The sequence below is a fragment of the Calonectris borealis genome, chromosome 22 (genome assembly GCF_964195595.1).
Source record: "Calonectris borealis chromosome 22, bCalBor7.hap1.2, whole genome shotgun sequence".
NCBI classification, from domain to species: domain Eukaryota; kingdom Metazoa; phylum Chordata; class Aves; order Procellariiformes; family Procellariidae; genus Calonectris; species Calonectris borealis.
Window position 1 is genome coordinate 7,712,169 of NC_134333.1, and position 27,722 is coordinate 7,739,890.

A 27,722-nucleotide genomic window follows, 5' to 3' on the forward strand; every position below is an offset into this window, starting at 1 on the left:
TACCCCCCAATATCCCTGCCCATCTGGGATATTTCCCCCCCAGTACCCCTGCCCGCCCAGGGTACTTCATCCCCCCCCCCCTTTCTGCCCAGGCTATCACCCCCCCCCCAAAAAATACGCCCCTTCCCCACCAGCCCACACCCCCCACCATGCCGTCAGCCATGACATGGAGGAGACAAGCGGTTACAAATCCCGGAGCGAGGCTTTATTGGGCCCCGGCGGCGGAGGCGAGCAGGGGCCGGGGGGTGCGGGACCCCCCCAGTACCGACCGTGCTCCGGGGCTCAACACCAAAACGCCGACGAATAACTTAACCCCCGGGACAGCGTCCGCAGGGTGGGACAGACCCCCGGGAGACAAGGCTGTGGGGTGGGGGGACACGGCCTCATGCTCTGCATTCCCCCCCCCCCCGCAAGCCAAAGCTGCATCCGATGCAGACTGGGGGCGGGGAACATGCAGGATCGGGCCCCTACACCGCTTTGGGGAGGAGGAGGAGGCAGGGGAGGAAGGAACGAGTTCCCACCGTCCCCATCCCCACCATAGCGCGTAGCCTTGGGGAGTCGAGGGGGGTCCAGCACCCAGTGCCGAAGGAAGGAGGATGCACTGGGGGGGGGCGAGCGTGTCCTGGCGTGCAAGGACGTGTCCCGGTGTGCAAGGACGTGTGCGGGACACGGCGGGAGGAGTGTCTGCGCGGTGGGGGGGGGGGAAAGGCACTCGGTGAGACCAGCAGCGGTCACGTCGGGGGACGGGGGGGCACATTTGGGGCTCGCCCCCATGAGCGTGCAAGGCACGAGCGTGCAAGAGCCGGGCTGCGCGCCGGCGAGCCCAGGGAAGCGGACAGGAACGCGCAGAAGCCAGCGCCGGGATGCGGCCGCGTCGGAGGGGGGAGGCGGATTGGGGCAGGGGGAGATGCACTTGTGCAAAGTCAAACACCGGCCCTCGTGCTCCCCTCGCACGGGGGCCGGGGGGGCGGGCGGGGGGGTCAGTAGTACTTCTCCGGCTCCTGCCATTTGGTCACCCAGTGTTTCTTACGCCGGCGGGGCAGGAGGCCGCCGGGCTGGTAGCGCTGCTCCTGCCGGATCCTCACCGCGTGGTACTTGGGCATGATCCGGTAGTAGCGGGTCCGCTGGAAGAAGTCGCACTGGGGGGGAGAGGGAGGGGAGAGGGTGAGCGTGGGGCTGGAGCGTGACACCGGGGGGGGCGAAGGAGGGAGACCCCAGAGGCGGCGAAGAGCAGAGGCAAAGGGAGCAGCAGTCCTGGAGAGCCCACGGAGCCCTTCGTGCCCTATAGGGACCCTATAGGTCCCAGATGAGAGATGAGGCAGTGAGGAAGAGGAGAGGAGGCTGAAGAGGAGGAGGATGCCGCTGCAGCCGGCCCCGCGGGGCATTACCAAGCGGGTGGCGCGGGCGCCCGGGGGGGGGGCAGCGGGGCTGCCCCCCCACTAGTAGTCGTCCGTCAGCCGCTTGGTTTCCGACGGCTGGATCCTCATCTCCGCCTTCTGCCCCTTGGCTTCGTACATGGCCCGCGTGTTGGCCCGCCGGAAGAAACCGCACTGCGAGGAAGGAGGTGACAAGGGTCAGGGGGGGACGGGAGAGGGGACGGGGGGCTCCTGGCCACCCCCGCGGGGTGGGTGGGGGGAGCGGGGCAGCGAACTGCCCCATTGCACCCTCGCCCCTGGGGATGCTGTGGGTGGGTGGCCCTGCAGACCCACGTAACCCCTCCTGGCCAAAGAGTGGGGTCCCCGGGGAGCCTGGGGGTCCCCAGGAAGCCGGGGGGTCTCCAGGGGGCTGGGGGGGTCCCCAGGGAGTCAGAGACCCCCCAGTTCCTGCAGCACAGGGGGAGGTGGGAGCCCTGGGGCGAGGAGGTGCCGTCGTCCAGCCCGGCTTTGGGTGGGGTTTTTTACAGCTCCCAAAACGTTTTGCACCGGGGGTGGGGGCAAGTCGGGATTCTCTGCTCCTCTTCCTCATCGCTCAGCAGCCGGGCACCTTCCACCCCGGGGGGGGCACCTTCCACCCGCTGCTCCCACAGCCGGGTGGAAAGGACGGCCGCCACTGGTGACACGAGCCCATCGGGTCTCAGCGCGGCTCCTGCACTCCCTCCCCAGGAGGGGGGATCCGGGCACCCCCTCACCTTCCAGAGCAGGAGGATGATCAGCCCCAGCAGCAGCAGCCCGGCCGCCACCGCCACCAGCACCAGCCACAGCGCGATCTCGGCCGGCTGCTCCTCCGTCAGCTCCGAATCCACGTCCACGGAGAACTGGAAGAGCCGAGAAGAACCTCGTCGGGTGAAGAGCTCCCAGTAGCCCCAGTCCCTCCCTGTCCCAGTTAAGAGGCTCCGGCGTCACTCACCCGCACCGTGTGGTTCCTCATGTTGATGGTGGGGACGTGGGTCCGGAGGAAGAGCGTCGCTGTGCCGTCCACCTTCACCCGGTCGAAATCGCTGTACTCCTGGGGGGACAGGGATGATGGGGGGGGGGACAGGGATGATGGGGGGGACAGGGATGATGGGGAGGGGGGGACAGGGATGATGGGGAGGGGTGGGACAGGGATGATGGGGAGGGACAAGGGATGATGGGGGGGACAAGGGATGATGGGGGGGACAAGGGATGATGGAGCAGGGGGGGACAGGGACGATGGAGGGGACAGATGATGGGGGGGACAGATGATGGAGGGGGGGACATAGATGATGGAGGAGGGGGACACAGATGATGGAGGAGGAGGACACAGATGATGGAGGGGACACAGATGATGGAGGAAGGGGACACAGATGATGGAGGGGGACACAGATGATGGAGGAGGGGGACACGGATGATGGGGGAGGTAAAGGCTGTGTGTTAGCTGCTGAGCTGAGACCTTGCAAACTCGGTGCCCTGTTTCAGCACCGTCCCCAAGGGAGCAGCCCAGCCCTGTCCCCCCCGTCCCCAGGCCGCGCCGCGGGGCCCCGCGCTGACCTCGATGAAGGTGCTGTTCCACACCCGGGCGCGGATGCTGAAGGTGCTGGGGTGCTGGGTGTGGAAGAGGGGGCACTCGAACCAGATGCAGCGAGCGGTGCCCTTGGAGCAGCTCTGGGAGAGAAGGGGGGGGTCAGGGGAGGAACCAGAGTCCCCAGTGCACTGCACTGGTGCCAAGAAGCAGCATGTGCCGCGGTCCCGGTGGGGGGCACATGCTGCCGGACCCCCCCACACCCCCTGCAGCCCCCACTCACCAGTACCACCTCCGACTTGGCTTTCTTGGCGGTGGCCAGGGTGACGGGGGGCTCTGCCGGCTCGGGGGGCTCCAGCTCCCGTCTCTGCCGGGATGGAGCCTGGTCCTCCAGCAGCTGGGGGGGGGGAATGAGCCCTCTCAGAGCCCGGGCAGCTCTGCCCACCCAGGGCCGACGGGGCTGGAAGTACCCACGCAGGGGGAGCAGGGACACATCCCTGCAAAGCAGCAGGGACAAGGTCACTCACGGTGAGGTTGAGGGGGTTAATGACCCCCCCGGGGGGCTGGCAGGTCTCGTTGCCGTTGACGAGGATCTCGGTGGGGTAGAGGAGCCATTTGCCATTGGGGATCTCGTAGGGCCACTCGAAGCCCAGCAGGATGGTGCCCAAGGTGCCCAGCGACTCGCCCTTGGTGGTCACCTGCAAAGCAAAAGGGGGGCATAGAGACCAGCATTCCCGACCCCCCCGCGGGTACCGGCCGCCCCCCAGCTCACCTGGAAGTCGAAGGCGAGGGGGCTGCCCACGTCCTGCTCTCTCCGCATGGCCGACTCGCCCACCACCGTCCCGCTGAAGTACGACTGGGCGTGGGAGGAGGCTCTGGGGACAGGACGGGGGGGGGGGACAGGCATGGCGAGGGGGGCAGAGCGGGCAGGGAGCATCCGTCTGCCCCATTCCCAGGACACGGGGGGCCATGACCACTCCCAACAGCCAAATTCGGATGGAGGGGACGCAGAGGGACGGGGGGGGGCGCAGCCTTGCTGCACTCACATGGTCAGCGAGGACTGGATGCTATAGTCCACCAGCAGCTTGGCCAGCACGGGCTGCAGGTCCTCCTGGGTGCTTTGCCTGCCAAAGCACCGGGGTCAGCGTCTCCCATCACCGAACAGCCCCCAGACAGCGTGGGGCAGCCCCCACCCTCCCAGCAGGAGCCGGGGGGTCCCCGTCCTGCCCACCCCAGGAGCCCTGCCTGCTTTCCAGTCCTTCCCAGACCAGCAACACCACCGGATACGATCCCGCTCCACCACCGCGTTTCCACCAAGCAAAAGGGGAGCCGACAGCGCTCCAGGCACCCTCTTCCCAGCCCGTTTTCACCCACCCGAGAACACTCACGTGGACAGGTCCAACCACACCAAGACCTCCCGCGTGTCCAGCATGATCCCAATGGCCTCGAAGGTGATGATCAGCTCTGCCTGCAGCACAGAGGGACCGTGGAGCAGCTCAGCCGGACCCCCACCTGCCTGCCAAGCCCCCAAAAAGGGCTGGGGGGTGGCTGGGGAGAAGCACTCACCCTCTGGTTCCTCTTAAAAGGGTTGCCCAGCTCGCACAGCACCGTCTCCGCAAAGGTACAGGCTCCGCTCTGGGGAGGGGAAAAGGGTGAGGAATGTCCTAGCAAAGCCCACCCTGGTCCTCGTGCCTTCTCCAGCTGGGGAGGGGGATGCCATCGCCTACCGGGCGGACGGAGGAGGGCAGCAGGCTGGCCGGCACCGTGACGTTGAGCAGCGCCTCGTGGGCGTCCTCGCCGTTGGAGGGGGTGGTGGGCACGTTGGTGATGTTGATGCTCAGGTAGAGCTTCCGCACGTCCCGGCTGTACTGCAGCACCTGGGTACCGTTCAGCCTGCGCAGAGACCGTCCCCGCTCAGCACACGGGTGGCCCACCCCAGCGGGATGGAGACCCCCCCCGATACAGCTCGGGGAGGGGCTGAGGGGTGACCCACGGCCACGGAGGGTGGCACAGCGGGTGGCAGAGGTGGATGGGGACCCAGAGGGGCCCGCTGTCACCTGGGTAGGGGCTGGTTCTGGTCGGTGACGAAGCTGCTCTGCAGCTGGAGGTTGCTGTAGCACTTGTTGTCGGAGCCGCACTCCTTCTGGAACTCGATCTGGAGGGACAGGGACGTCCCCGTGTGCCTTCTCCCACCCCCCAGGCCAGGCTCGCCAGGGCGCTTGCAGCCCAGCATCTCCATCACCCCCCCCCCAGTACCTTGGTCTCGTTCTCATGGGACTGGTCCTGGTTGAGGACGGGGAAGGCGTCGAGGGAGTGGGGACCCAGCTGAAAGGTTCTGGGCTTCTCCACCAGCGAGTAGTTCATGGAGAGCACGATGGGGTGCAGCTTGTCCCGAATGTTGTCCTGCGGGGTGGCAGAAATCACAGCAAAGCCCCAACTCCCTCCCCAGCCCCCCCTCCAGCTCCAGCCGCAGCCAGGCAGCCCCCGGCCACGTCTGGGGTCCCAGCTCCTGCTTACGAGACCCAACAAACTCATCACAGGATGGAGGAGCGGATGCATGGATGGATTTCCACCTCTGTTCCCAGCCCTGCTGTTCCCAAGACCCTCCGCCCCCCACCATCCCTCCCCCATCTCCCAAGAGCCGATCCCGCAGCTCCAGCGCCACGTGCAGAGCAACCCGCAGTGCGCACACACGCGTGCACTCGCACACGCATGCACTCACACACGCGTGCACTCGCACACGCGTGCACTCGCACACGCGTGCACTCGCACACGTGCACTCGCACACACGTGCACTCGCACACACGTGCACTCGCACACACGTGCACTCGCACACGCGTGCACTCGCGCACACGCATGCACGCGCACACGCATGCACGCGCACACGTGTGCACTCGCACACACACGTGCACTTGCACACACGTGCACTCGCACGCATGCACTCGCACGTGTGCACTCGCACACGCGTGCACTCGCACACGCTCACCAGAAGCAGGAGCTCCTTGGATTCACAGCGGGTCTCAGGCATGGGGAAAATGCCGCGGTAGGTGGCAGAGTGGGTCCCCAAAAACCTGACCCTGGGGGGGTGCCGGTCCTTGTCAGCCTCCAGGGTGTACTCCAGGGCTGCGGGGAGAGCGGGGTGCCGTGGGGTTGCACACACGCGTGCCTCCAACGCTACCCCTTGTGCGCACGCATATCCCCTGCACGCACGTGTGTGCATCCCCGCGCGCCGACACGCGTGCATGCGCTCACGCGCACCCCCTGCACACACACGCGCCCCCCCGGGTGGGCACACACCCTTGCACGAGTGCTGGTGGATGTGTCCCCCCCCCCCCAACACATTCCCACGTCCACAGGCACCCACGCCTGCCCCCCCGGGCACTCACTGATCTTCTCCTTGTACTTGGGGTCTCCAGCACTCTGGTTGTAGGAGAAGCAGACGGTCACCGTGATACTGGGGGGGGGGGGCGAAAGGGGTCGTGAGCGGAGCCGCCGGCACCGCAGTGCCGCGAGCAGGACCGGCTGCGCCGGCGGGGGCTCACCAGGAGTCGGGCGTGCACCGGGCAGGGTCCACCTTGCTGGGGGTCACCGTGAAGGTCTTGTTCAAGATGTTGATCACTGGCCGAGCTCTGGGCAGAGATGGGGGTCGGCTGAGCCCCCACCCCATAGCGGCACAGCCCCTCCTTGCCCGGTGCCAGCTCCTAGAGCTGGGTACATCACTCCGTGCCCACCTCGCTGCCCTGGGGTGCTGGCAGAGGCAGGATCTGTCCCTGGGAGGTGGCAGAGGGCTGCAGGACGCCTGCCGTCCCCGCTCCCTTACCTGAGCAGGACGATCCTCTCCGCCAAGCTGCCCACCAGGAGGTCGGGGTAGGAGTTACCGTCCACGTCCAGCCCCCCGCTCAGCGAGTACCCGAAGGTTTGCATGCTGGCGGGGCCCAGATCTGACCCGCTGATCACCTGGATTTGGGGGGGGGGTGGTGGTGGTGTCACCCCATTGCTCATGAGCCCCAGTGGGTCTGGGGATCTACCCGTTGCATCCCACCCCAGAGCACGGGATGCTCGGAGGGGATCCGGAGCCCCGCTGCCCCGATGAGGGGCTCCCCGCGGGGCCGTTACCTGCCGGGGTTTGTCCAGCAGCCCTTCTGCGCTGCTGTGGTAGATGTAGACCTTGCCGGGCCCCTCGAAAGGAGCCCCCACAGCGATATCTGGGGGGAGAAGAGCAGGATCAGCCCCACGGAACGGGGTGGGGGCTGCCCCGCAATACCTCCACACCTCCTCAACCCCTCTTCAATCCCCCCCGCACCCAACTCTCACCCAGCCCCTCTCCTCTTTGAACGCACCCCCCCCTCCACGAAGATGCCCCCCATCTCCTTCTCTTCACCCCAAACCTCTCCAGGGACCCACCACACCCCCCCTCAAATGGGATCCCCTCTTACCTGAAGACACCCCCCCCCACCCAAAGGCAGCCCTGCTGCACCCCCCACCGTGGCTCCCCCCACAAGGGTCCCCAGCCCCTCACCCTGGAAGCCGTCCTGGTTGATGTCCCCAATGCTGGTCACGGCGAAGCCGAAAGCGGAGTAGCTGGGACCGGTGAGGACCAGGCTGGGGTGGGGCTGGAAGCCCCCCACCTCGTTCATGTAGACGTAGACTGCGCCCCCCACCTCCTGCTTCCGCTGGAAGTAGTAGGGGGCTCCCACCACCAGGTCCTGCCACCTGCGGGGCCGAGGGGCCGGTTGGGGCTGGGGGCTGCGACATAACCCCCCTGCCCGATACACCAGAAGTGGTGGGGGACCCCCCCCAAATCCATAAAAAGATGACTCCCCCAAAAAAACTCCCCACCGCCAAAGCTGTGCCCCCCCCCCCCCCCCCACTATGACCCACAGACCCCCTCAAGCTGCGCGATGCCTCAGGAGAGACCCCCCACCCCAACCCTGGAAGCTGGGGGGTCCCGGCCCCCCGCCCTCACCCGTCATTGTTGAGGTCTGCCAGGGCCACGGCGCTGCCGAAGTAGGAGCCGACCTGGTGGCCGGGGAGGAGGAGGCTCCTCTGCAGCGTCTGCTGGGGGCTGCGGCTCAGCAGGTACACGGCACCCGTGTGCTTGTACCGGGGAGCGCCCGTCACCACCGTCACCGCGTCCTGCTGCAGCACCGCGCTGCCCACCTCTGCCGTGTACCCTGCCGCCAAACCCTGCCGGTGAGATGGGGGCCAGCACGGGGACCTCCCCCCGACATCCCCAGACCCCATGTTCCCCCCCATGACACCCCCCAGCCCCCTGAAACACTTTGGTGTCACCACTGCTCCCCTGCTCACACCATCCCTGGGAGGGTGTGTGTGTGTCCAAGCCCCCCTAAACCCCACACCCCTTTAACATCCACCCCCAAGGTTACCCCTACATCCACATCCCCCCAAATCTCTTCCTCGCCCCAAATCCCCCCCAAGAAACCGGGGGAAAGCCCCCTGCCCTGCTGCCCCCCCCCACCTATATAGGTATTGCCGTTCCTCTTGTTGGGGTAGGAGAAGTCGTGCAGGTCCCACATCTCCCGCTGCAGCATGTAGTCGGTACCTGCGACGGCGGGGGGGAGGGGGGGGGGGTTAACCCCGCAGCGGGGGGCAGCCCCTCGCCCCCAGCTCGGCACCCGCTCCCCTTGCACACCCGCAGTGCGTGAGCGCACACCCGCAGCCACACGCGTGCACACGGACACGTGCAAAGGGTTTGGGCGGGTGTGTAGATAAGCACGCGCAGAGGCGCACACGCGTGATACGCGTAGGGCACGCTCAGGCACATCCTCATGCACGCCCCAGCGCGTGTGCGCACTCACCCTACACGTGCGGGCACAGAAGCACACGCAAGCGTGCGCACGCACGTGTGCTCCAACGTGCACGCACACACAAACGCCCGTGTACACACGAGGGGACGCCCCGTGGGCGTACGGGCACCAGGCGTCCCCGGGAAAGGGGGTTGCCCACCCCTGCCCCTCCCCGGGCACACGCACCTTGCCAGTTATAGGCGCCGGGTGCCCCAAAATAGATGATGTTGGCGGTGAAGCCGGCGCTGGTGCCCATCTGGCACATGCCGGTCTCGTCGGTGTCCGTGTTGGAATTGCACATCTCGTTGTGGTAGGTCTGCCACTCGTCGCTGATGTTGAGGCGCAGGTCGTTACCCCGCACGTAGCACTTGCCCACCATGCGTCGTTGGTCCTCGCTGCCCGACCACAGCACTTTGGTGTAGCGGTGAGCGCAGGCCTGCCGGGACAGCCCGGCACCCCCCTCAGCACCTGTAGCACCCCCAAAAATGAGGGGCTACAGCCCATTCCCAAGGCCACCACCCCTTGCCCCATGTGCTGCCTCTGCCCTCACCCTGGCGTCGGGCCGTATCTATGGATGCTGCCCTGCCGTTAATGCAGCCCATACGTCACCGCGTTACCCCGGCTGTAATGGTCTATAGGGTCTGATACTGCCCTGAAAGCACCCCAGATGCTCCCGAGAGCTTCAGCCCATCCACACCAGTACACCCTGCCACGCACCCTGTCACCCCCCAGCTCCCCGCCCCAGGGGACAGGGAGAGCGGGAGGTGACATGGGAGCCCCCGCGGTGCCTCTGCCTGGTGCCACCACGCTGGGGACACGTGTAAGGCCCACGTGAAAGGACCAGCAGCTCTCTGGTTGCAGTCGTGCAAGGCGGCAGCTGGGCACCAGCAACACGCGTGTGGAATATCGGGGTGCACGTGCACTCACCAGCACCCTCCCCGCCGGCTGCCGCTGGCTGGCCACCGTCACCCCCAGCCACATGTCATCGATGATGGCCTTGTCCGGCTCACCTGGGCGAGGAAAAGACAGCGTGAGAGCGGGGACCCCCCCACCCCAGAGCTCCCGTGTGCTGGGGGGGGGGGTTTCGGGGTGCTCACTCTTCAACTCGATGTCGAGCCGCTGGCAGTCGCTCGTGGAGGCGGTGAGGGGGCAGGCGTAGACGGCGCCCGTCCGCGTGCTGTTTGCCGGCTCCACATCTCGGGGGGCCCCGACCAGCAGCCTGGGGGGCAGAGGGGGGGGAGGTGGGTGGGGGGCAGTGGGTCCACCCACCCCAATGCCCTCTACCTCATTTTGGGGGTGCAGAGGCAGGCAGGGTGCCCTGGGGAAGGGTGGTGGGGTGTGATGGTGGCCAAGAGGGGACGGGAGCTGCTTCCTTGGAGCACGTCACACCTTGACACCCCCAAATGATGGGGGGCAGCGGACCCCCAGCCCCACCTGCAGAGCAGGAATGGGGGTTCCCCTTGGATGGGGATGAACGGGGCTGGCAACAACCAGCCACTCGCCGCCGGCATGTGGGTGCACCCCAAAAGGTCTCCCAGGACAGCAAAGGGACAGACCCCCCCTCTCCGGGTGGGGGACAGACTGACGGACACGCTCCTTGCAGGACCCGATCCCAGCCCGGGCTCACGGCTGAGCCCCCCATCCCGCTGCATGGCAGGGGGGTGCAGGAACAGGGGGTCGGGCTGACACCCCCCAACCTCGCACACCGCGCTCGCCGTGCCGGCAGGGAAAGCAAAGCGGGGAGTCGCTCGGCACGACCCGGCCGCCGCCAGCGCCGGGGCCCCCGCGCCTGTGTAAACAGCCGCAGCCCTTCCTGGCCAACCTTTGAGCCGGCGGCGAGGCCGGGGCCTCCGCGGCACAGCTGCGGCGTGTCCGGCAGACAGGCTCGCCGCCTCCCGCTGCCGTGCCAGGGAATGCCGGGAGAACCGGGCGTCCCGGCGAGGGGGGCAGACCCCCCAGGAGCGGGGAGGGTGAACTGGAACCAGTTCCGGGAGGGGCACACGTGCATCCCTCTTCCCAGGAGGGGTCTGGGTTTGCCTCCCCCCTCTCTGAGCAGCACTGGGGGTGCTGGGGGAGGCAGCACCCTTCTGGGGGTGACTCAGGTCCCTGGGGGGGGGCACAGATGTCCTGGCTGAGTCACGGTGGTGCCACGCAGCGGGGGAGGACATTGGCATCCTGGAGGGGTGCCCGGGCTGGAGGTGCAACACCCGCAGCCCAGCTCCACGTGCGCTCATCCCCCAGGGGCTTTAAGGTGATGCTGAAGGGACCCCAGCACCTACCTGAGCCCCCCCACCCCAAGGGAAGAGGCTGAGGACCCCAGGTAGCAGCAGGGCACAGGGTCCACAGCCCTGCCATGGGGCTGGGGGACGGTAGGAGGACCTGGTGTGCCCGGGGGGCTCCGGAAAGGCCAGCCTTTCCGCTGGGAAGTCCTTTGGGATCGCGAGGACAATGGCGTGGAGGAGGCACGGCCGCACTGTGCCAGCAGAGGAAGCGCGTCCCCCCTCGCAGGCAGGATGGACGCAGGCTGCTGGGTGGGGGGACGAGGCACCCAGGTAGCTGCAGCAGCCCCCAGACCTTATCACAGGGCACTGGGGTAACGAGCTGGCCAGTCCTCAGCGCAGCCAGCCCGGCCATCGGTGAGGACAGGGGCAAATCTGGCTGTCCCCATCCCGCTGCCACTGGGAAGGGAGCCCTGGGGAGGCTGCGCCGGGCAGGGCTGAGCAATGCGAGGCCGGGAGCGCGGGCGCGTCCGGGCAGCGCCGGGGCGGCTGACTCAAAGCCCAGGCGCAGGAGGAATGTGGGGCCCCAGGCAGCCCCCGCCCCGGCACGCCGGGGCCCCCCCCTGCACCCACCCGGCCCGGTGACGGGCACCGCCGGCAGCATCGCTCCGGCTGAGTCACGCAGATGCTGCAGGTGGGGGGGAACGGTGTCGCTCAGCCGCAGAAGAGCCCCCAAAAGGGTGCAATGAGGAGGGGGGGCTGCTCCCCCCCCCGGGAATGCTGGGCTGGGGATGCCAGCGGCATCCGCATCCCCCCCCGGGAAAGCGGGACCCCCTGAGTGCGAAGGTAAGGGGGGGGTGTGTGGGGGGTGATTCCTCCTGACTTTTTCCAGCCTGGCACAAAGGAATCTGCCCCCTAATTCCTTCCCCCCCCCATACACCTGAAGGACACGGGGGGGAACAAGGGGCACCATTGTCCCCACTCATCTGGAGGGGAAGTGACTCAGGGCAGCCACGCTGTGACTCAGGGCTGGAGGGAGAAGTTGGGGGGGGTCCTGCTCCCCCCCCACCCCCCGAGCCTCAGCAGGACCCACAGCCCTTGGGTGCTGCCCCCCCATGAGCACGGCTCCTGGGGACAGGGACACAGATGTGGCCCCTTGCCGGGGGCTCCCCCAGCCTCCCCGGGTGGTCCTGGCTCAGCCAGACCCCGGCTCCAAGCAGAGCCGTTCCCAACCACCATCGCTCCTCATGGCTGTGCCCCACAGGTCCCGGGAGGGGGGTGGGAGCCGACCCAAGCCAAGCGGCTCCGGCGTCTCGCTGCCTCCAGCCAAGACTTCCCAGCACGGCAGCCCACCCGCAGGCTTTGCTCCTGGGGGGGTTCACAGGATGCTGGGAGGGGGGGGGACACATGCACAGGCATCCCCAAAGGTGCCATGCAGAGCCCAGCTACCTCAAAACCCAGGAAAACCAGGAGCTGGGATGCTGGGGCTCCCATCTCGGGGAGGCCAGGACCAGTTTGTGGTACTGGTCCCATTCTGGGTGGGGGGATGAGGAGCTGGGGGGCCAGCCCAGGCCTTGTGCTCGGACAGAGAGCGAAGGCAAGGATGGTCAAACAGCAGCAAGAGGGGGAGGCTGGGAAGGGAGGGAGGCAGGAATGCGAGAGGCCGTGCCCCGTCCTAATCCACCCTGGTAAAGCGGGGGGGACGGCAGCGTGGGGGCTCCCTGCCAGCTGGCCGAACTGGGAAAAGCGGCTGCGGGACGGTCTCGGCACCAGGGCACCGACCAGTCCCAAAACGTGGCCGCCTCTGGGGTGGGAGAGATCCGATGATGGTGAAGCGGGATCTGACCCGGATGGCGGGCTGGGCTCAGCTATAGGGGGGCCATGCTCCCTGCCCACCCCCCAGCAGCATGCAGACCCCAGCCCAACCGCTCCGGAGCCCCCTCCGCGGGGAGCAGCCGGGCAGCGAGCGCAGTGCCTCATCCATCTCCCGCCACGCTCGAGCGGTGACGAGCACCGAGAGGCAGGAGGGGAAGAGCGGGCAGGAGGGTGGGGGCTCCGGCGCAGCGCCCCATCCCGCCTCACCCCCGGTTCACAGGCAGCAATGGTGCAGTGGGGTGCAGGGATCCTCCCCAAGGCTTCACACCCCAAAATTTACCCTGGGGCTGAACCAAGCTCCAGGTTTGAGCTCAGCTCCACGACTGGGTTGCAGGGTACAGCCCCCAACAACCCCCCCCCCACCCCGAGCCCCCAAAGATGTGCAACTGAGGGGTGACCCCAGCTCAAGAATTGCTGCTCCGGGCCAGCCCCAAATCACCCCCCACCACCCTGACTCCCCCAAGCTCCCCTCCGCTGCTGCTACATTTGCAATGGGGGGGCCCTGCAGTGATGGACCCCCGGCCCAGGGAGCCCTGAGCAGGCAAATCTGCTGATACCGGTGCCGGAAAGGAGGCGGGAGAGACGCCTCCTCGAAGCAGCGAGGGATGGACGGATGGACGGACGGACAGATGACCCCCCGAGCGCCGGCCCCGCCGCGGCGCATCCGTCCCCCCTCCGCCTGCCAAGGAGCCGCAGCCCTGCAGGACCCCGGCAGCTTTTGCCGGCCCCCGGCCAAGGCGGGGGGAGCACGGCCAGGCCGGCTCTGGCAATCGGCAGAAAACCAGGCGAGGGGGAGGGAAAGCTGGGAATTCACCCGGCCCCGCTCTCCCTCTCCCCACCGGCCAACTGGGACCAGCAAGGACCCCGAGCGCCGGGGCAGCACCCCTGCTCCCCCAAGCACAGGAGGGAAACTGAGGCACACAGAAGGTCACAGATGTGGGTGCTGCCTCCTGCCTCCCCCCAGGCTGCACACACGGGGCCCCCAATCTCCCTGGCACCGATTCACCATGCCTCAGTTTCCCCGTGTCATTCAGGGACCCCCAAACCCGCATGGGCCAGGTTTCCCCAGCGCCACCGGGTCCTGCCGAACCACCTCCCCCCTGTCTGAGCCTGCGGGAGCGGCCGGACCCGGCACGGGCAGCCGAAGGAGTTTCTTAATCGGCAGATAACGTCGCCGCTTCCACCTCGCCTTCACCTGGCCCAGGGAGGAGCGAGCAAACAAACCTTTGCATGGGCACAGCTCCGGGACACGAAAAACACGTCGGAGGCGGGGGGGGGGGGGGGGGGGGGACTCCGGCGTCACACCAGCCGTGCCGTGCCAGCCTGGCCCCCTGCCAGCACCCAGCCGGGAAGCGGCTCTCCCCACCTCGCCGGGAGGTCGGGAATGCCAACCGGAGCATCCCTCTCACCCCACCGCCTTCCCCGCTCCTTCGGCGGCCACAGCCGCGTCGGGGTGAGGCCAGGCACCGAGGCCCCAAAAAAGCACGGGACAGCCCCCCCCCCCCCCCATTGGGGACGATGGTGGCAGGAAGCGTCCCTTTCCTGTCCCCACCCTGCACCTGCGAGGGTTCGCCCGGTGAGCAAAGGGCAGGGGGAGCCTCCGGGGCCGAGGGAGGGGAGCGGGTTCGCCCCTGCGGTGCTGCAGCCCGGCCCAGCACCCCCAGCCCCAGCAGTGGCTCGGCTACGGGGAGGAGGCGCAGGACTGGCCGCCCTGGGATGGAGGGGAGCCGGGGGGGGGCGGGGGGGCACGCCTGCGGTCCCACCTCCCCACATCCGCCTGGAATGGCTCCGACACCCCGTGTTGGGGACAACGGACACTCCCGTGGACGGAGCAAACCCCGCGGCTCTTCCACCCTCCTGCCTGCACCGTCCCCCCCCCCCACGCCGGGGCAGGAGCAGCAGCACCCCCAGCTCACAGGAGGGGACACAACGCCCGTATTGATCTCCTGCCACTTCCACGAGAGGCAGGTGCCTCCCCGGCCCTGCCCGCGGTGAGTGAGCCAGGCAGGAGCTGCCTGCACTCGCCCCGGCTCCCTCCTGCCCGCGCCACGCAGGCAGAGCTGCCTGCACAGCCCGCCCGGGTCTGCTGCCCACATACAAGGCCCCCGTGGGGGAAGCTTGGCATCCCCTGGCCCCTCACAAGGGTCCCCTGTCGTGTCCCCCCCGCCCCCCACAATAGGGACAGGTAGCGGAGGGCTCCCAGGGGAAGGGGGGGGTGCAAATCCTCCGGGGTTTTAGCGCTCCAAAGCTTTTCCCCCCGCAGACCGCGGAGCCTCCGCGCCTCGCCAGCATCACGCTCAGACATGCACAGGCCACGTGGCCCACGCCGGGGGATTGCAAGCCCCTGCATGGGGCCAGAGGCCCCCCAAATCTCCCCCCCCACCCGAGACAAAACAACAGCCACTGCCAATGTCTCAGGAAGAAGAGCTGGTCTGCCCCGGTACCAGCAGCACCCGGACTTCGATGACCCCCCGCCAGCTGCTCCCATGCCACCGGAGCCGGGGGAACCCGGTCATGGATGGCAGCCAGCGTGTCCCCTCGGGGAGGAGGGGTCCCCGGGGTGCTGGGCCGGCTCCTGCACCCCCGCAGCTGCTCCGCGGGGAACTGCTTCACTCCCTCCTGGTCGGGAGCAACAACAAGACATCCCACGGCGGGGCGAGCGCCCGAAATGCATCTCTGGAATGCGGAGCAGCAGATGCCTCCGTCCAGCAGCTGCCGCCGGACCCTCCGCCACGGGCACGGTGGAAAAGAGGGAGCCCTCCGGGTCTCCAAAGGGCCCCCCCATCCGCAGCCAGGAGTTCCACGGGAGGGTGAGCCAGCAAAAAACCTGTGCCCCCAAGCGAGAAAAACCCAACCCAACCCCTGCGCCGGCGCCTTCTCCCCAGCACGCACACGCAACTCGCACCTCCGGCCAGGAGGGATGGGAACCGGGGATGGTGCCCGCAGCGGGGGTCCGGCTCAGCGGGAAGGGGGGGGGGACACACAGCAGGGGACACGGCGAGTGACAGCGGTGGGATCGCACGGGGAATGCACTGGTTGAAAAGGGCTTTTGTTGGGGCTTCGCTCGGCAGCAGGAATTACAGTTCAGGAGCTTCCCCAGGGCTCCCCCGGCAGAACCAGGGGGACGGAGCCTCGCCAGCAGCCGGCCAGAGCTGAAGGGGGGGACGCGAGGGGCTTCGCAACCGCCTCGGGGAGGGTCGGCGCAGACGGTGCTGAGCCGGGACTCTGCGGGTGGGGATGGCCCCCACGTCCCGGGGTGGCTGCCAGGCTCCGTGCCCACTGGTGTTGCCACAGCGGGTCCCTGCTCTGCTGCCAGACCTGCCCCCTGTCACCGGGATCCTGCGCGGGGACCCCACAGTGGGTGTTCAGCAGCCGGTGAATAAGAGGTGGGAGGGAAACCTCAGGGTCAGGATGGGACCCCCTCCAATAAAGGGGTGCAAAGCAAAGCCACGAGCAGGGGATAAACACCCGAGGAACTATTTTACAGCATATATCCCCCCTTACCCTGAGCTCAGGGCTCTGGGGCTGCTTCCTCCCACGAGAGACCCCCCCCACAGGACCCCCCCCCCATTCCCACCCCACCCCCTAAACCGCCGGGACACCCCTCTCCCCGCACCCAAAACCCCACCACCTCCTCCTCCCGGCGCACCCCGACCCCCACGGCGGCCAGCGCAGCCTCGGGACCTTTGCCCTACCCCAGGGACCCTCACCCCACGCACCTCCCCCCACGGGGAACCCTCCCCCGCTCCCCCACCCCACGGACCCCCCTGCCTGTACCCCCCACCCGAGACACCCCCCCCCCCCGCCCCGCACTCACAGGCACCGCTCCCGCCGCTCGGTCTGGCGGTGCAGCGCTACCGAGAAGCCGAAGAAGCCGTGGGGGGTCGCGCCCTCCTTCAGCACCGGGAAGGCGCGGTCCAGGTTGAAGGCGGCGGCGGCACCGAGCAGCGCGGGGAGGAGGAGCAGCGGCAGCGGCAGCAGCCGGCAGCGCCGCGCCATGTCCCGCACCGGCTACCGGAGCCGCCGCCGAACCGCGCCCCACCGGGGCCCGGTGCGCTGCGGGGCGGGGGCGGGGCCGGGCGGGGCGCGCGCCCTTCCGGGCACTCCCCTTAAAGGAGCCGCACCCCCCGCCTTCCTCCCCCCCCTCCCCCCCCGGCCATACCGGGCACCTGAGGGGAGGGAGGGGGCCGCCCCGCGCGTGCGCACGGGGGAGGCGGGGACATACCTGCGCGTGCACAGCGGGCGGCGGGAGCACGCGCGCTGGCACACGCCCCGCCCACGCCGGGGCACCGCACCCTTCTGCCCACGCGCGGGAGGTGCCCGAGCGCGCGGACGGTTGCGCACGCGGTGCGGGTACACACACCCCCAACACCACCCCCCCCACGCACGACCGTGCCCCCACACGCGGGACGGCTCCGCCCCCCCAGCAGCCCCCCCCTTCGCCCACCCTGGCTGCGGGGGATGGGGGGGCAGCGGCCCCCACCCCCCCAAAAACCCCCAGCTGGGTGGGGTCCCACGTGCCCCGCACCCTGCGCTGTCCCATGGGTCCCCCAGAATGGGAACCCCCTGCTGGGACCCCCGGGATAGAACCCCCCTGTCTGGGACCTCTGTGGATGAGACACCCCCCCACCCCACTTCAGACCCCCGTGATGGACCCTTTGGGATGGGACCCCCAAGGATCAGAACCCCCCCCATGGGATGGGACCCCCAGTGATGGGACCCCCAAGTTAGAACCTCTGTGGGATGGACCCCCGAGGGTTGGACCCCCCATGTGATGGGACCCCTGGGATGGGACCCCCAAGTTAGGACCCCCCATGGGATGGGCCCCCCGAGGATCAGACCCCCCATGGGATGGGACACTCCGGGATGGGGCCCTCAAGTTAGGACCCCCCATGGGATGGGATGGGACCCGCAAGTTAGGACCCCCCACATAATGGGACCGCCCGGGATGGGACCCCCAAGTTAGGACCCCCCCATGGGATGGGACCCCCCGGGATGGGACCCCCACTCCTGAGCTCAGCCCCCCGTTGTGCCCCGCTGGGAGGTCGGAGCTGCCGGGGTGGGACGGGAGGGAGAGAAAATCCCCGGCCTCCCACGGCGTCTGCCCACCCGGGAACGCCGGGAATGCGCCGGCTCCCTGCCCGGTACCGGCTCCCGGGACCCTCCCACCGGGAGGGGTGGTCGGGGCTGCGACACCCAGCGGGAGGCACCCGGGAATGGCTGCGAGGAGCGGGGGGTCCCCAGAGGCTGGGTGCAGGCTGGATGGACAGACCCCCACCCTGAGGGCCTGGCCGGGACCCCGAGAGTGGGACCAGGGCCACGGGGCCACGGCCGTGCCGCGGGACAGCCACCCCACGCCGGGGACGGGGACACCGCGCTGACCCTGGGGAACGCGGCTGCAGCCTCAGCATCACCACGTCCCTCTGGGGGAGGTGGCCGGCGGTGGCCTCCGCGGTCCCCAAGCCCGGCAAAGGTCACCGGGAGCCATCGCACCACTCCCACCCGTGCCAGGAAACCCGTGGGTGGGAGGAGGGGGAAATGCCCCCGCCCCGGGTAAGGGGTGGGGGGGAGGCTGCAGGATGTCCTGTGTCCCCCGCCCCGGTGTCCCCGTGCCCCAGCACAGCTCCTGCGCCGCACAATGTCACTGGAAAGAGTGACGGCACAGGGGACAGTCCCAAGGGCAGCCCTGCCGGCAGCTGGCACATGGCTCTGGCACGGGGCCCTGTCCCCCGTCCCGTCCCCCATGCCCTGTCCCGCTGTCCCCTGTCCCTTGTCCCCAGCCCCCAGTCCCTGTCCTGAGGTCCCCCAGCGTGGGCTGGCCCTGATCCTGGCTCGGAGCACCCCAAAAACTCGCTGTCTCCCCGGGGGTGGGTGGATTGTCTCTCTGGCAGGTGACACAGCCCTCGGCATGGGGACAACGAGCCCCGGCCAGGCGGCCGCGTCACCCCCGGCTTGGGGACATTTTGGGGTGCGATGGGTCCCTCTTTCTGCCCACCGGGCTGTCAAGCGTTTCAGGGGTTCGCCCCGTGGCCTTGGCTGCCACCCAGGAGGGTGCTAGCACCCCAGGAGGGGGGGCAGCACCCCAGGAAGGGTGTTCGCACCCAAAGAGGGGTATTTGCACCCAAAGGGGGGTGTTTGCACCCAAAAAGGGGGGTGTATGCACCCAAAGAAGGGTATTTAGACCCAAAGGAGGGTGTTTGCACCCAAAAGGGGGTCTATGCACCCAAAGGGGGGTCTATGCACCCAAAGAAGGGTATTTACACCCAAAGGAGGAGTGTTTGCACCCAAAGAGGGGTATTTATACCCAAAAGAGGGTGTTTGCACCCAAAAAAAAGGGTATTTTCACCCAAAGGAAGTGTGTCAGTACCCCAGGAGGGGGTGTCTGCACCCAAGGAGCATGCTGACACCCAACGGGGAGGTATCTGCACCCAAAGGGGGGGTCTTAGCCCCCAGAGAAGGGTATTGGGGGGTCTTAGCCGCCAAAGGGGGAGGTGTTCGCACCCAAGCGGGTGTTCGCACCCAAGGGGTGGTGACAGCACCCAAAGAGGGGGTGTCACCACCCCAAAAGGCCACTAGATGGCGGCGTCCGCCCAAGGATGCTGCGGCTGGGGGGGTGCGGACCAGCCCGCCGGGTCCCCCCCGCACCCTCCCGCAGCAGTGGCAGAGCTGGGGACACGAGGGGACTCCCGTGGGCACTGCCGGGCTGGGGGAGGGGGCGTTTCCAACCGGGGTATCTGGGGGGAATCCCCCCGCAGCCTTTTGGGTGGCACAGGGGACGGCGGGGGGGGGGTGCTGGTTTGGCCCTGTGGTCAGCCCTGCCAGCCCCCCCCACCCCGTGCACCCACCCGCAGAGACCCCCGAGTGCCCCAGTACAGCGACTTCTGCCACCCCCCCCGTCCTAGTTCACTCAAACTGGACCCCCCGCACTGTCCCCCCCTAGTCCATGAGCTCCCGGGTTTTTGGGGCTTCAGCAAGCGCCAGCCTGGCCAAGAAGCCTCCGGCAGCCAGAGGCACCAGTGCCTCCCAGTCCCAAACTGGTTCAGGACTGCACAGACCTGCTCCCCGTTTGCACCCTGCTCCCCAGCCGCCTTCCCTGGCCTGCAGCTCTCCAACCGGCTTTTCCTGCTGGAGAAACCCTCTTCCCAGAAGGAACCAACCCTGGTGACAGTCCGGCTGGAGGGACAGCCGGGGCCGGGGACCTGGGGATGTCCCAGCGGCTTCTCGGGGCCTTGGGAAACCTCCCCAGGGAGGCCCCCGCCGAGCTCCAAGCAGGACGGGCAGCAGGGCTGGGCTTGTCCCAGACATTTCTGTCCCCTTTGAATTAATTCCTCAAATCTCAAATTACATTTCCCATGCGGGGAGGCGAGCCCGTGCCTTCACACACAGCTTCTGGGTCACGCTTCTGTCTCCTGCTTTGTCCTGGCTGCTTCCCTCTGGAACTGATCTCGAGTCCTATCTATTCGTATTCGTATTCGTATTCATATTCGTATTCGTATTCGTATTCGTATTCCTATTCGTATTCCTATTCCTATTCCTATTCCTATTCCACCTTTCTCCTATTTCTATTTCTATTTCTATTTCTATTTCTATTTCTATTTTGCCTTTCTCCTATTCCTATTCCTATTCCTATTCCTATTCCTCTATTTCTATTTCTATTTCTATTTCTATTTATTTCTATTTCTATTTCTATTTCACCTTTCTCTTATTCCTATTCCTATTCCTATTCCTGTTCCTGTTCCTGTTCCTATTCCTATTCCTGTTCCTATTCTTATTCCTATTCCTATTCCTATTCCTATTCCTATTCCTATTCCTCTATTTCTATTTCTATTTCTATTTATTTCTATTTCTATTTCTATTTCGCCTTTCTCTTATTCCTATTCCTATTCCTATTCCTGTTCCTGTTCCTGTTCCTATTCCTATTCCTATTCCTGTTCCTATTCTTATTCCTATTCCTATTCCTATTCCTATTCCTATTCCTGTTCCTATTCTTATTCCTATTCCTATTCCTATTCCTATTCCTATTCCTATTCCTATTCCTATTCCTATTCCTATTCCATTCTTTCTGTTTCCATGCTGTTCACATTTCTGTTTATTTTTCTACTTTGTTCACGGCCCCGGCGGTGGCGGCGGGGCCGGGACTCGAACCCGGGGCTCTGTCTGGGGCGCTGCTCCCCGCTGCCGCCGTCAGGTGGCGCCATTGCACCACGCTGCACTGCTGGGGGGGGCGGGGGATCGGGGGGACCATCCCGGGGGGGGGGGACGGGACGGGACAATCCCGGGGGGGACACAGGGGGGCAGGAGGGGAAAAGCCCCGGCCAGGCTTAAGGATCCGGCCCCCTCCCATCCCCCCCAGCCCCTCTCAGGGGTAAGGACCTGCCAGCAGAGGCAGAGACCCCCCCCACCAAAATAGAAGTCCCCCCTCCCAAAGCCCCCCCCGGTGCTGGGCAGAGGGGGTGGCTGGGGACAGCCCTGCGTTGCAGGGGTTGCAGGGTTGCAGGGCGTCGCAGGGGCTGGCGTGGGGCCCCGGGCTGAGCGATGCTGCTGGGGTCTCTTAGGGCAGCGGGGGGGTCAGGGCCCTGACTGGGGGTGGGAGAGGGACACAGAGCCCCGGGGCGGGGGGATGTCCCCAGAATCAGGGCTTGTCACTGCCCCGAGGTCCCCACAGGGCAGGAAGAGGATGGCAAGTTTGGGGGTACATGAGGGTCCCCCGCTCCATGAGGCTAGGAGGGCTCTGCCTTGGGGATGGCGTTCAACTGGGAGACACTGGTAACTACTGGGAGAAGGTGGGAGCCGGGGGCAGGGGGTGTGTCTAAAACATACCCCCATAGCCACCCAGCCCCAAGCCCGGATCCATCCTACTCCCTAACCCCAACCCTTCCTCCCCCCTACCCCCAGCAAATACCCCCTCACTCTGCTCCCCCTCCAAATCCCCCCTCAACACCAAGAGTCCCCGGAGGGCCACCAATTCCATTGCAAAAATGTCCCCCCCTGAATCGCACGGCGTCCCCAAAGGCTCTGCCAGCAGCCCCCCCGCTCCCGCCCCTGCTCCTGCAGACAGGAGCCTGCAATCTTTATTTATTCCTTCTCCCTCCTTCACCCACTCTTTGTTGTTTCTTGAGAGAGGGAAAGAAGGAAAAAAAAAAAAAAAGAAAGAAAAAAAAAAAAAAACACACACACACACAGAGAGGAGGCAGGAGCCTGTTTTGCCTCCCAGGCAATATTTCTGGAGCCAATCGGAATGCGCACCCACCCTGCCCTGCTCCCTAATTAAAGGCTTTAAGCAGGCGGCCGGGGCTGGAGGTTTGGGCACAGTCTCTTGGTTGCTCCTCGCAAGAGCCGGTGCGGAGGAGCCAGCTCTGGGCACGCCAGGCCTGACGCGCGGGCAGCCGGAGCCGCCAGGTTGGGGGGTCCCCAGCCAGGCGGGCAGCTCCCCCCCTCCCCAGTTCCAGCGATGAGCGGCTCTTTCGACAAGAAGCTCTCCAGCATCCTCACCGACCTCTCGGGCTCGCTGAGCTGCCATGCCGCCTCCAAGGACTCTCCCACCTTACCCGAGTCCTCCGTCACCGATCTGGGCTACTACACCAGCCAGCACGACTACTACCCGGGCCAGTCCTACAGCCAGCCCGTGAGCCACTACCCGTACCACCAGTTCAACCTCAACGGCATCGGCACCGCCGGCACCTACTCGCCCAAATCTGACTATTCCTACAGCCCTTCCTACCGCCAGTACAGCCACTTCAGGGACCAGCAGCTCCCAGCCCAAGAAGCAGGTAGGATGCTCGGGAGAGAAGGGCCGTATCCCTCCCGCTGCTCCCCTGGGATTGCAGCCGGAGCTTTGCGAAGTTGCACCCCTCTAAGTGTCCCCAAGTTGGGGACAGGGGCGGTCGCGGGGCTGGGGAAGGGTGGGGGTGGATGTTGGGGCAGGGCTCAGCCCCCTCCGGCATCCCCGGCGCTGCTGGGGGGATGCAGCGGGATGGAGCCGCGCTGGTTGCGGCCGTTCCGGGGGAATGCCGCGGGGGGACGGGACAGTGCCACCACGCAGAGCAGGATCGCTCTGAGCTGGGGGCGTGGGGGGGATCTGCGCTGGGACCCCTTTGCCGTCACCGACCTCACACCTCCGCTCTCTGCCCAGTGTCGGTGAAGGAGGAGCCGGAGCCGGAGGTGCGGATGGTCAATGGGAAACCCAAGAAGATCCGCAAACCCCGCACCATCTACTCCAGCTACCAGCTGGCCGCTCTGCAACGCCGTTTCCAGAAAGCCCAGTACCTGGCGCTGCCCGAACGGGCTGAACTGGCCGCCCAGCTGGGGCTTACCCAGACCCAGGTAAGGGCTGAGCCCCCCCGTCACCCCCCGCCACCCCAATTCCCAGCCACGGGCAGGAGGGATCGGCAGGAGAGGGAGCTGGAGCTGCCCCCCCGCCTTGCAAAACCCGAATCAGCGGGGGTTTGGGAGGGGGCTGTGTTTGCAGCTGGCTGGTGAGAGCAGGGAGGGGGTCTGGGGGTCCCCGGGGATGGATGCTCCCCACTTGCTCGTGGGCGCAGGGGTCCCTGCCGCCAGATTTCCCCGCGCGGAGCAGATCTGCGCTGCTAAGGAAAAGGTGGAGAGGAGGGAAGGAGCAGAGAGAGGGGACGGACCCCAGCTGTGCCCCGCTCCCCAGGTTTCGGGGTTTATCCCCCCCCCTCCGGAGCCAGCCCCATCCCAGACCTCGCTCTGCCCAGGTACCCGGCAGGGTCTGAGGCTGAATCCTGCCCTGGTGCCTGGGAGGGTCCTGGGTCAGCAACACACCCGGCCTCCCGGGAACACGGGACACCAAATCCCAGGCGGGTCGGGACGCTCGGAACAGGGCGCTCGGGATGGGGTGCCTGGGATGGGGTGCTCAGGACGGGGCGCTTGGGTCGGGGTGCTCGGGACAGTTCTGGCCCCGAGTCCATCCAGAGCGCGGGGTCCTGGGGACCAGACCCTGCCCCCCCCGGCCGGGCTTTCCGGGGCTCCCCTTGGGTCCGTCCTCCCGACGCTCCAGCTCCCCCATCCCACTTGGTCCAGGCAGAGAGAAGGGAATTTGGGACGCATCCCCCCCAGGGGACCCTGTGCTGGGGGTGGCAGTTTAGGCTGAGCAGGGACGGGCGCGATGGGCTTCTCCTCCCCACGAGCCAGCTGGATTTGGGGCTAAACCCCCGCTTTTGGGGTTTGCCTGACGTGGGGACAAATCGATCCTGCCCATCTGCTGGAGTGAGGGCGAGCAGGTTGTCACCGCCGTCACCGCAGCGCACGACTCCCCCGCACCCCGTCCCGTCCCCGGCGCCCTCCCTGCCTGCGGGCCGGCGCCGGCGCCCTTGTGCCGCCCTTGGCGCGGCGCTCCCCAGCGCCCAGCCTTCCTCCTCCTCCCTTGGGCGATGAAGCAATCGGGGACACTCGGCAAAGGGCTGACGGAGCGCGTCACCCGCTCCCAGAGGGACATCCTGTTTGGGTGACAACCACCGCCCCCCCCACCCCTTCCCCGGGGGCCAAGGGCGTCCAGCGCTGCCGCCTCACCCAGCACCAGGGACGCTCCCGACGCCCGGCGTGCCGGGCTGGCGTCCCGTGATGCATGGCGTGACGGGTTTCCCGCGACGCCCATGTCCCCAGGGGGGCTTCCCACCATGCACCGCGTCTCTGGGGTCCCCAAGACACCCAAATCATGGGTGCCTTCCCATGGTGGGTGGTGTGTCCAGGTTCCCTGTGACACCCACATCCCGGGTGCCTTCCCGCGATGCACCATGTGCGTGGGGTCCCCCTGACACCCACATCCCGGGTGCCTTCCCGCGATGCACCATGTGCGTGGGGTCCCCCTGACACCCACATCCCGGGTGCCTTCCCGCGATGCACCATGTGCGTGGGGTCCCCCTGACACCCACATCCCGGGTGCCTTCCCGCGATGCACCATGTGCGTGGGGTCCCCCTGACACCCACATCCCGGGTGCCTTCCCGCGATGCACCATGTGCGTGGGGTCCCCCTGACACCCACATCCCGGGTGCCTTCCCGCGGTGCACAATGTGCCCAGGCTCCCCATGACACCCATGTCCCCCGTCACTTCCCACGTTGCATCGTGTGTCTGGGCTCCCCGTGACACCCATGTCCCTCGTGTCCCTTCCCACGTTGCATCGCGTCTCGGGGCTCCCCATGACACCCATGCCCCTCGTCCCTTCCCGTGTGCCCCGGGCTCCCCGCATCACCCCCATCCCGCCTCCCCTTCCCGCGCCCCCCCGACCTCCCCGTTCAACCCGGCCATCCGCTTTTGGTGGCGGGGCGCTGACCCCTCTCCCTCCCTTCCAGGTGAAGATCTGGTTCCAGAACCGCCGCTCCAAGTTCAAGAAGCTGTACAAGAACGGCGAGGTGCCGCTGGAGCACAGCCCCAACAACAGCGACTCCATGGCCTGCAACTCCCCCCCCTCCCCGGCCGTCTGGGACAGTAACTCGCACGGCAGCGCGCCGGGCCGGACCCCGCTCCCGCAGCCGCTTCCCTACAGCTCTTCCCCCGGCTTTTTGGAGGAGCACAATCCCTGGTATCACCCCCAGACCCTCAGCGGACCCCACGGACCCCACCAGCCACCGCCGGCCACCACGATGCATCACACCTCCCCGGGGCCTCCCCCCAACACCGGCGCCGTCTATTAACAGCCCGGAGCGAGAAAAGGAACGAGAGACAGTGGCAGAACTCCTTTGCCTCCTTTTTTTTCCCCCTACTTTGTGTTTTTTCTTCTTTTTTTTTTTTTTTTAAAAAAAAAAAAGGACACCCATGTACACGCACCCCTAGACATACACTTATATATCCTATCCTCTCCCAGCTCATCTCAGGAACAAGAGGACTGCAAAGGGTTAAACTCATTAGCACCCAGCCCAGGGCAGGCGAGGAAAAGGTGGCGAATTCTTCTTATGCATTTTTTTTTTTCATTTTTCCTTTTTCCATCACCCCCTAATAAAAACGGCCCCCGAGGAGCCACGTCCCGCTGGGGGTCCCTCGCCGGAGCTTTGCGAGGGGGTCACCCTAATGAGCTGCCTTGGGGGGGGCTGCCCCACGCCACGGCTCCCCCCCACCCCCCCCACCCCGAGCATGGGTGGGCACCCAAGGAGAGACGCGAGGGGCACCCGGAGCACCCGCCCCCCGCTGGGGATGGAGCCCGTGGGGAGGAGGACGCGGCGCCGCGGCGTGTGGGTGCCCGTCGCCGATGCCAAAGGAGCGGGATGCGCTTCGCCCTCGCGGCACCCGAAATCCGGGGACCCGGAACGGTTTGCGGGGCCACGGATGCCCCACGGGAGCAAACCGGGACCCCCAGCCCAGCCGCTTCCGTGGCAGCTTCGCGGGAATCGCCCGGGACGATGCTCAGACAAAAAGGTGGTTATTTAAAAATAAATAAAAAGTGTGTGTGGGGGGGGAGAAAATATTTTAATATTTAAACAGTTCAGGAATGGCTTAAGTTATTTTTTAAAGAGAAAAATTGTGCTAATTTCCGTTTTCTAACAGTGCCTCCATCTGTGTCAGTTAAGCTAACGGCGAAGCAGAATGCCTATTTTTTAAATAAATTGACAACACATTTTAAAGAAAAAAAAAAAAAACCTCTTTACTATTTTTTAAGAGAATGATGCTATTTTTTTAAAAGCAGAAAGTGCAGTTTTAAGAAGTGTTCATATGTGTTGTACAGTCCCGAGGATCTTATTTATGTTGCCTTATATAAATAGGGGTGTATGGGGGAAAAAAGAGAGTGTACATAAGGTTCGTTTGTATAAAGTTGATCCAAACCAAGCTGGTTTCGGTCTGGTTTTTTGTTCACTTTTATTTTTTTAAGGGAAAAAAACCCCACCCGGTTGATGGGAGCCCCCTCTAAGGACGGGGGCTTCCTCCGAGCGTCCTTTGCTGCTTTCCTAGTGAACAAAAGCTGATCTATAAATGTTAATAAAAGCGCTTCCAATTTGAAGGCTCCAAACACCATTTTGGGGGGGGGGTTCGGTGAGCAGGGAGGAGCTCGGGAGTTTTTCAGGTTGGGAAATGCAGAGTTAAACCCCGCGTCCCCTGCACCCCATTTTTGGGGGGCAGCTGGGGGGTGGTTGGGGACTGGGGGTGGCACCGGGCGATGGGCACAGCCGCTGCCGGCTCACCCCGAGTCCCGCTTTGCCCCGCCGAGAGGGAATTTGGGGGGTGGATTTTATTCCTGGTTTGCGGAGTCTCCCCCGAACCCCCGCGGAGACCTGCCGCTTCCCTCCTGCTCCTCTTACTGGGAACCAGTAGGCTCCCAGCTGTGCAAACTGGGAGGGTGACCGGGCTGCCCCGGTGTCCCCTTTGGGGACACGCTGTGGGTGAGGGCTGGCGGGGGACGGGACCCCCCCCCAAGGCACCGACCGCACGGGACCGACACTCGCCACCACTGCGGGGACGGTGACTTTCCCCATCGGCGTCGTGGGGTTGGGAGGGCTCGAGTGACCCAAAGACCCCCCAGACGCGGGGCCTCGGGACGGTGACGAGGACAGTCCCTGAACCACGCCGGTCCCCCTGCCCTGCTGTCCCCGCTGTCACCGGCATCGTTTCACGGGTGGGAGCTCAGCAAAGGGTCGGCGGCTGAAGCCCCATCGCCCATCCCGGTGCTGTCCCCACCGAGCCGCGCTGGGGACAAAGGACCTGCCCTGGTCCCCGGCATCACATCCCCGATGGCCGTGGAGGGACCCCCCCAGCCCCACGCAGCACCCAGCCCTCCGCGGGGTGGCCCTGGGGACAGTCCCTCCGCTGGGGACACCCCCAGCGCCGTGGGGTGCCGGCACGCCAGGACAGCCGGGACGCACCCAGCTTTCAGCGTCCCCAGAGGTGTCCCCACGTCCCCTCTTCCCACAGCCAAATCCACGCAGGACCAACCTCGCACCCGTGGCGGGGGG

General features: G+C 66.4%; 2 protein-coding genes across 2 annotated transcripts; one reads left to right on the forward strand and one right to left on the reverse strand.

Annotated features, from left to right (window-relative positions):
- Window positions 1-191: 191 nt before the first annotated feature.
- On the reverse strand, window positions 192-16,820 carry ITGA3 (integrin subunit alpha 3). The gene is made up of 25 exons (XM_075171421.1): window positions 16,638-16,820; window positions 9,824-9,945; window positions 9,654-9,736; window positions 8,913-9,162; window positions 8,399-8,482; window positions 7,886-8,093; window positions 7,439-7,632; window positions 7,036-7,124; window positions 6,740-6,876; window positions 6,462-6,548; window positions 6,306-6,373; window positions 5,906-6,042; window positions 5,176-5,322; window positions 4,977-5,074; window positions 4,647-4,812; window positions 4,486-4,554; window positions 4,308-4,387; window positions 3,966-4,043; window positions 3,692-3,794; window positions 3,447-3,617; window positions 3,203-3,316; window positions 2,949-3,062; window positions 2,347-2,445; window positions 2,129-2,254; window positions 192-1,139 (listed from the first exon to the last, which is right to left on the reverse strand). Exons 1-25 carry the CDS (start codon window positions 16,817-16,819, stop codon window positions 981-983), a joined length of 3,165 nt encoding a protein of 1,054 aa, XP_075027522.1. The 5' UTR covers window position 16,820; the 3' UTR covers window positions 192-980.
- Window positions 16,821-22,116: 5,296 nt separating this feature from the next.
- DLX3 (distal-less homeobox 3) lies at window positions 22,117-26,599 on the forward strand. Its single transcript, XM_075171420.1, has 3 exons — window positions 22,117-22,590; window positions 22,953-23,143; window positions 25,134-26,599. Exons 1-3 carry the CDS (start codon window positions 22,272-22,274, stop codon window positions 25,473-25,475), a joined length of 852 nt encoding a protein of 283 aa, XP_075027521.1. The 5' UTR covers window positions 22,117-22,271; the 3' UTR covers window positions 25,476-26,599.
- The last annotated feature ends 1,123 nt before the right edge of the window (window positions 26,600-27,722 follow it).

What these genes read in the sequence shown, in the direction of transcription:
- DLX3 (XM_075171420.1), top strand. Translation starts at nt 22,272, where the DNA reads ATGAGCGGCTCTTTCGACAAGAAGCTCTCCAGCATCCTCACCGACCTC. An exon ending in GCTCCCAGCCCAAGAAGCAG is followed by an intron (nt 22,591 to 22,952) that starts GTAGGATGCTCG and finishes CTCTCTGCCCAG; the next exon opens with TGTCGGTGAAGGAGGAGCCG. An exon ending in TGGGGCTTACCCAGACCCAG is followed by an intron (nt 23,144 to 25,133) that starts GTAAGGGCTGAG and finishes CCTCCCTTCCAG; the next exon opens with GTGAAGATCTGGTTCCAGAA.
- ITGA3 (XM_075171421.1), bottom strand. Translation starts at nt 16,819, where the DNA reads ATGGCGCGGCGCTGCCGGCTGCTGCCGCTGCCGCTGCTCCTCCTCCCC. An exon ending in ATCCAGTCCTCGCTGACCAT is followed by an intron (nt 3,795 to 3,965) that starts GTGAGTGCAGCA and finishes TCCTGTCCCCAG; the next exon opens with AGCCTCCTCCCACGCCCAGT. An exon ending in TGAGGAACCACACGGTGCGG is followed by an intron (nt 2,255 to 2,346) that starts GTGAGTGACGCC and finishes CGGCTCTTCCAG; the next exon opens with TTCTCCGTGGACGTGGATTC.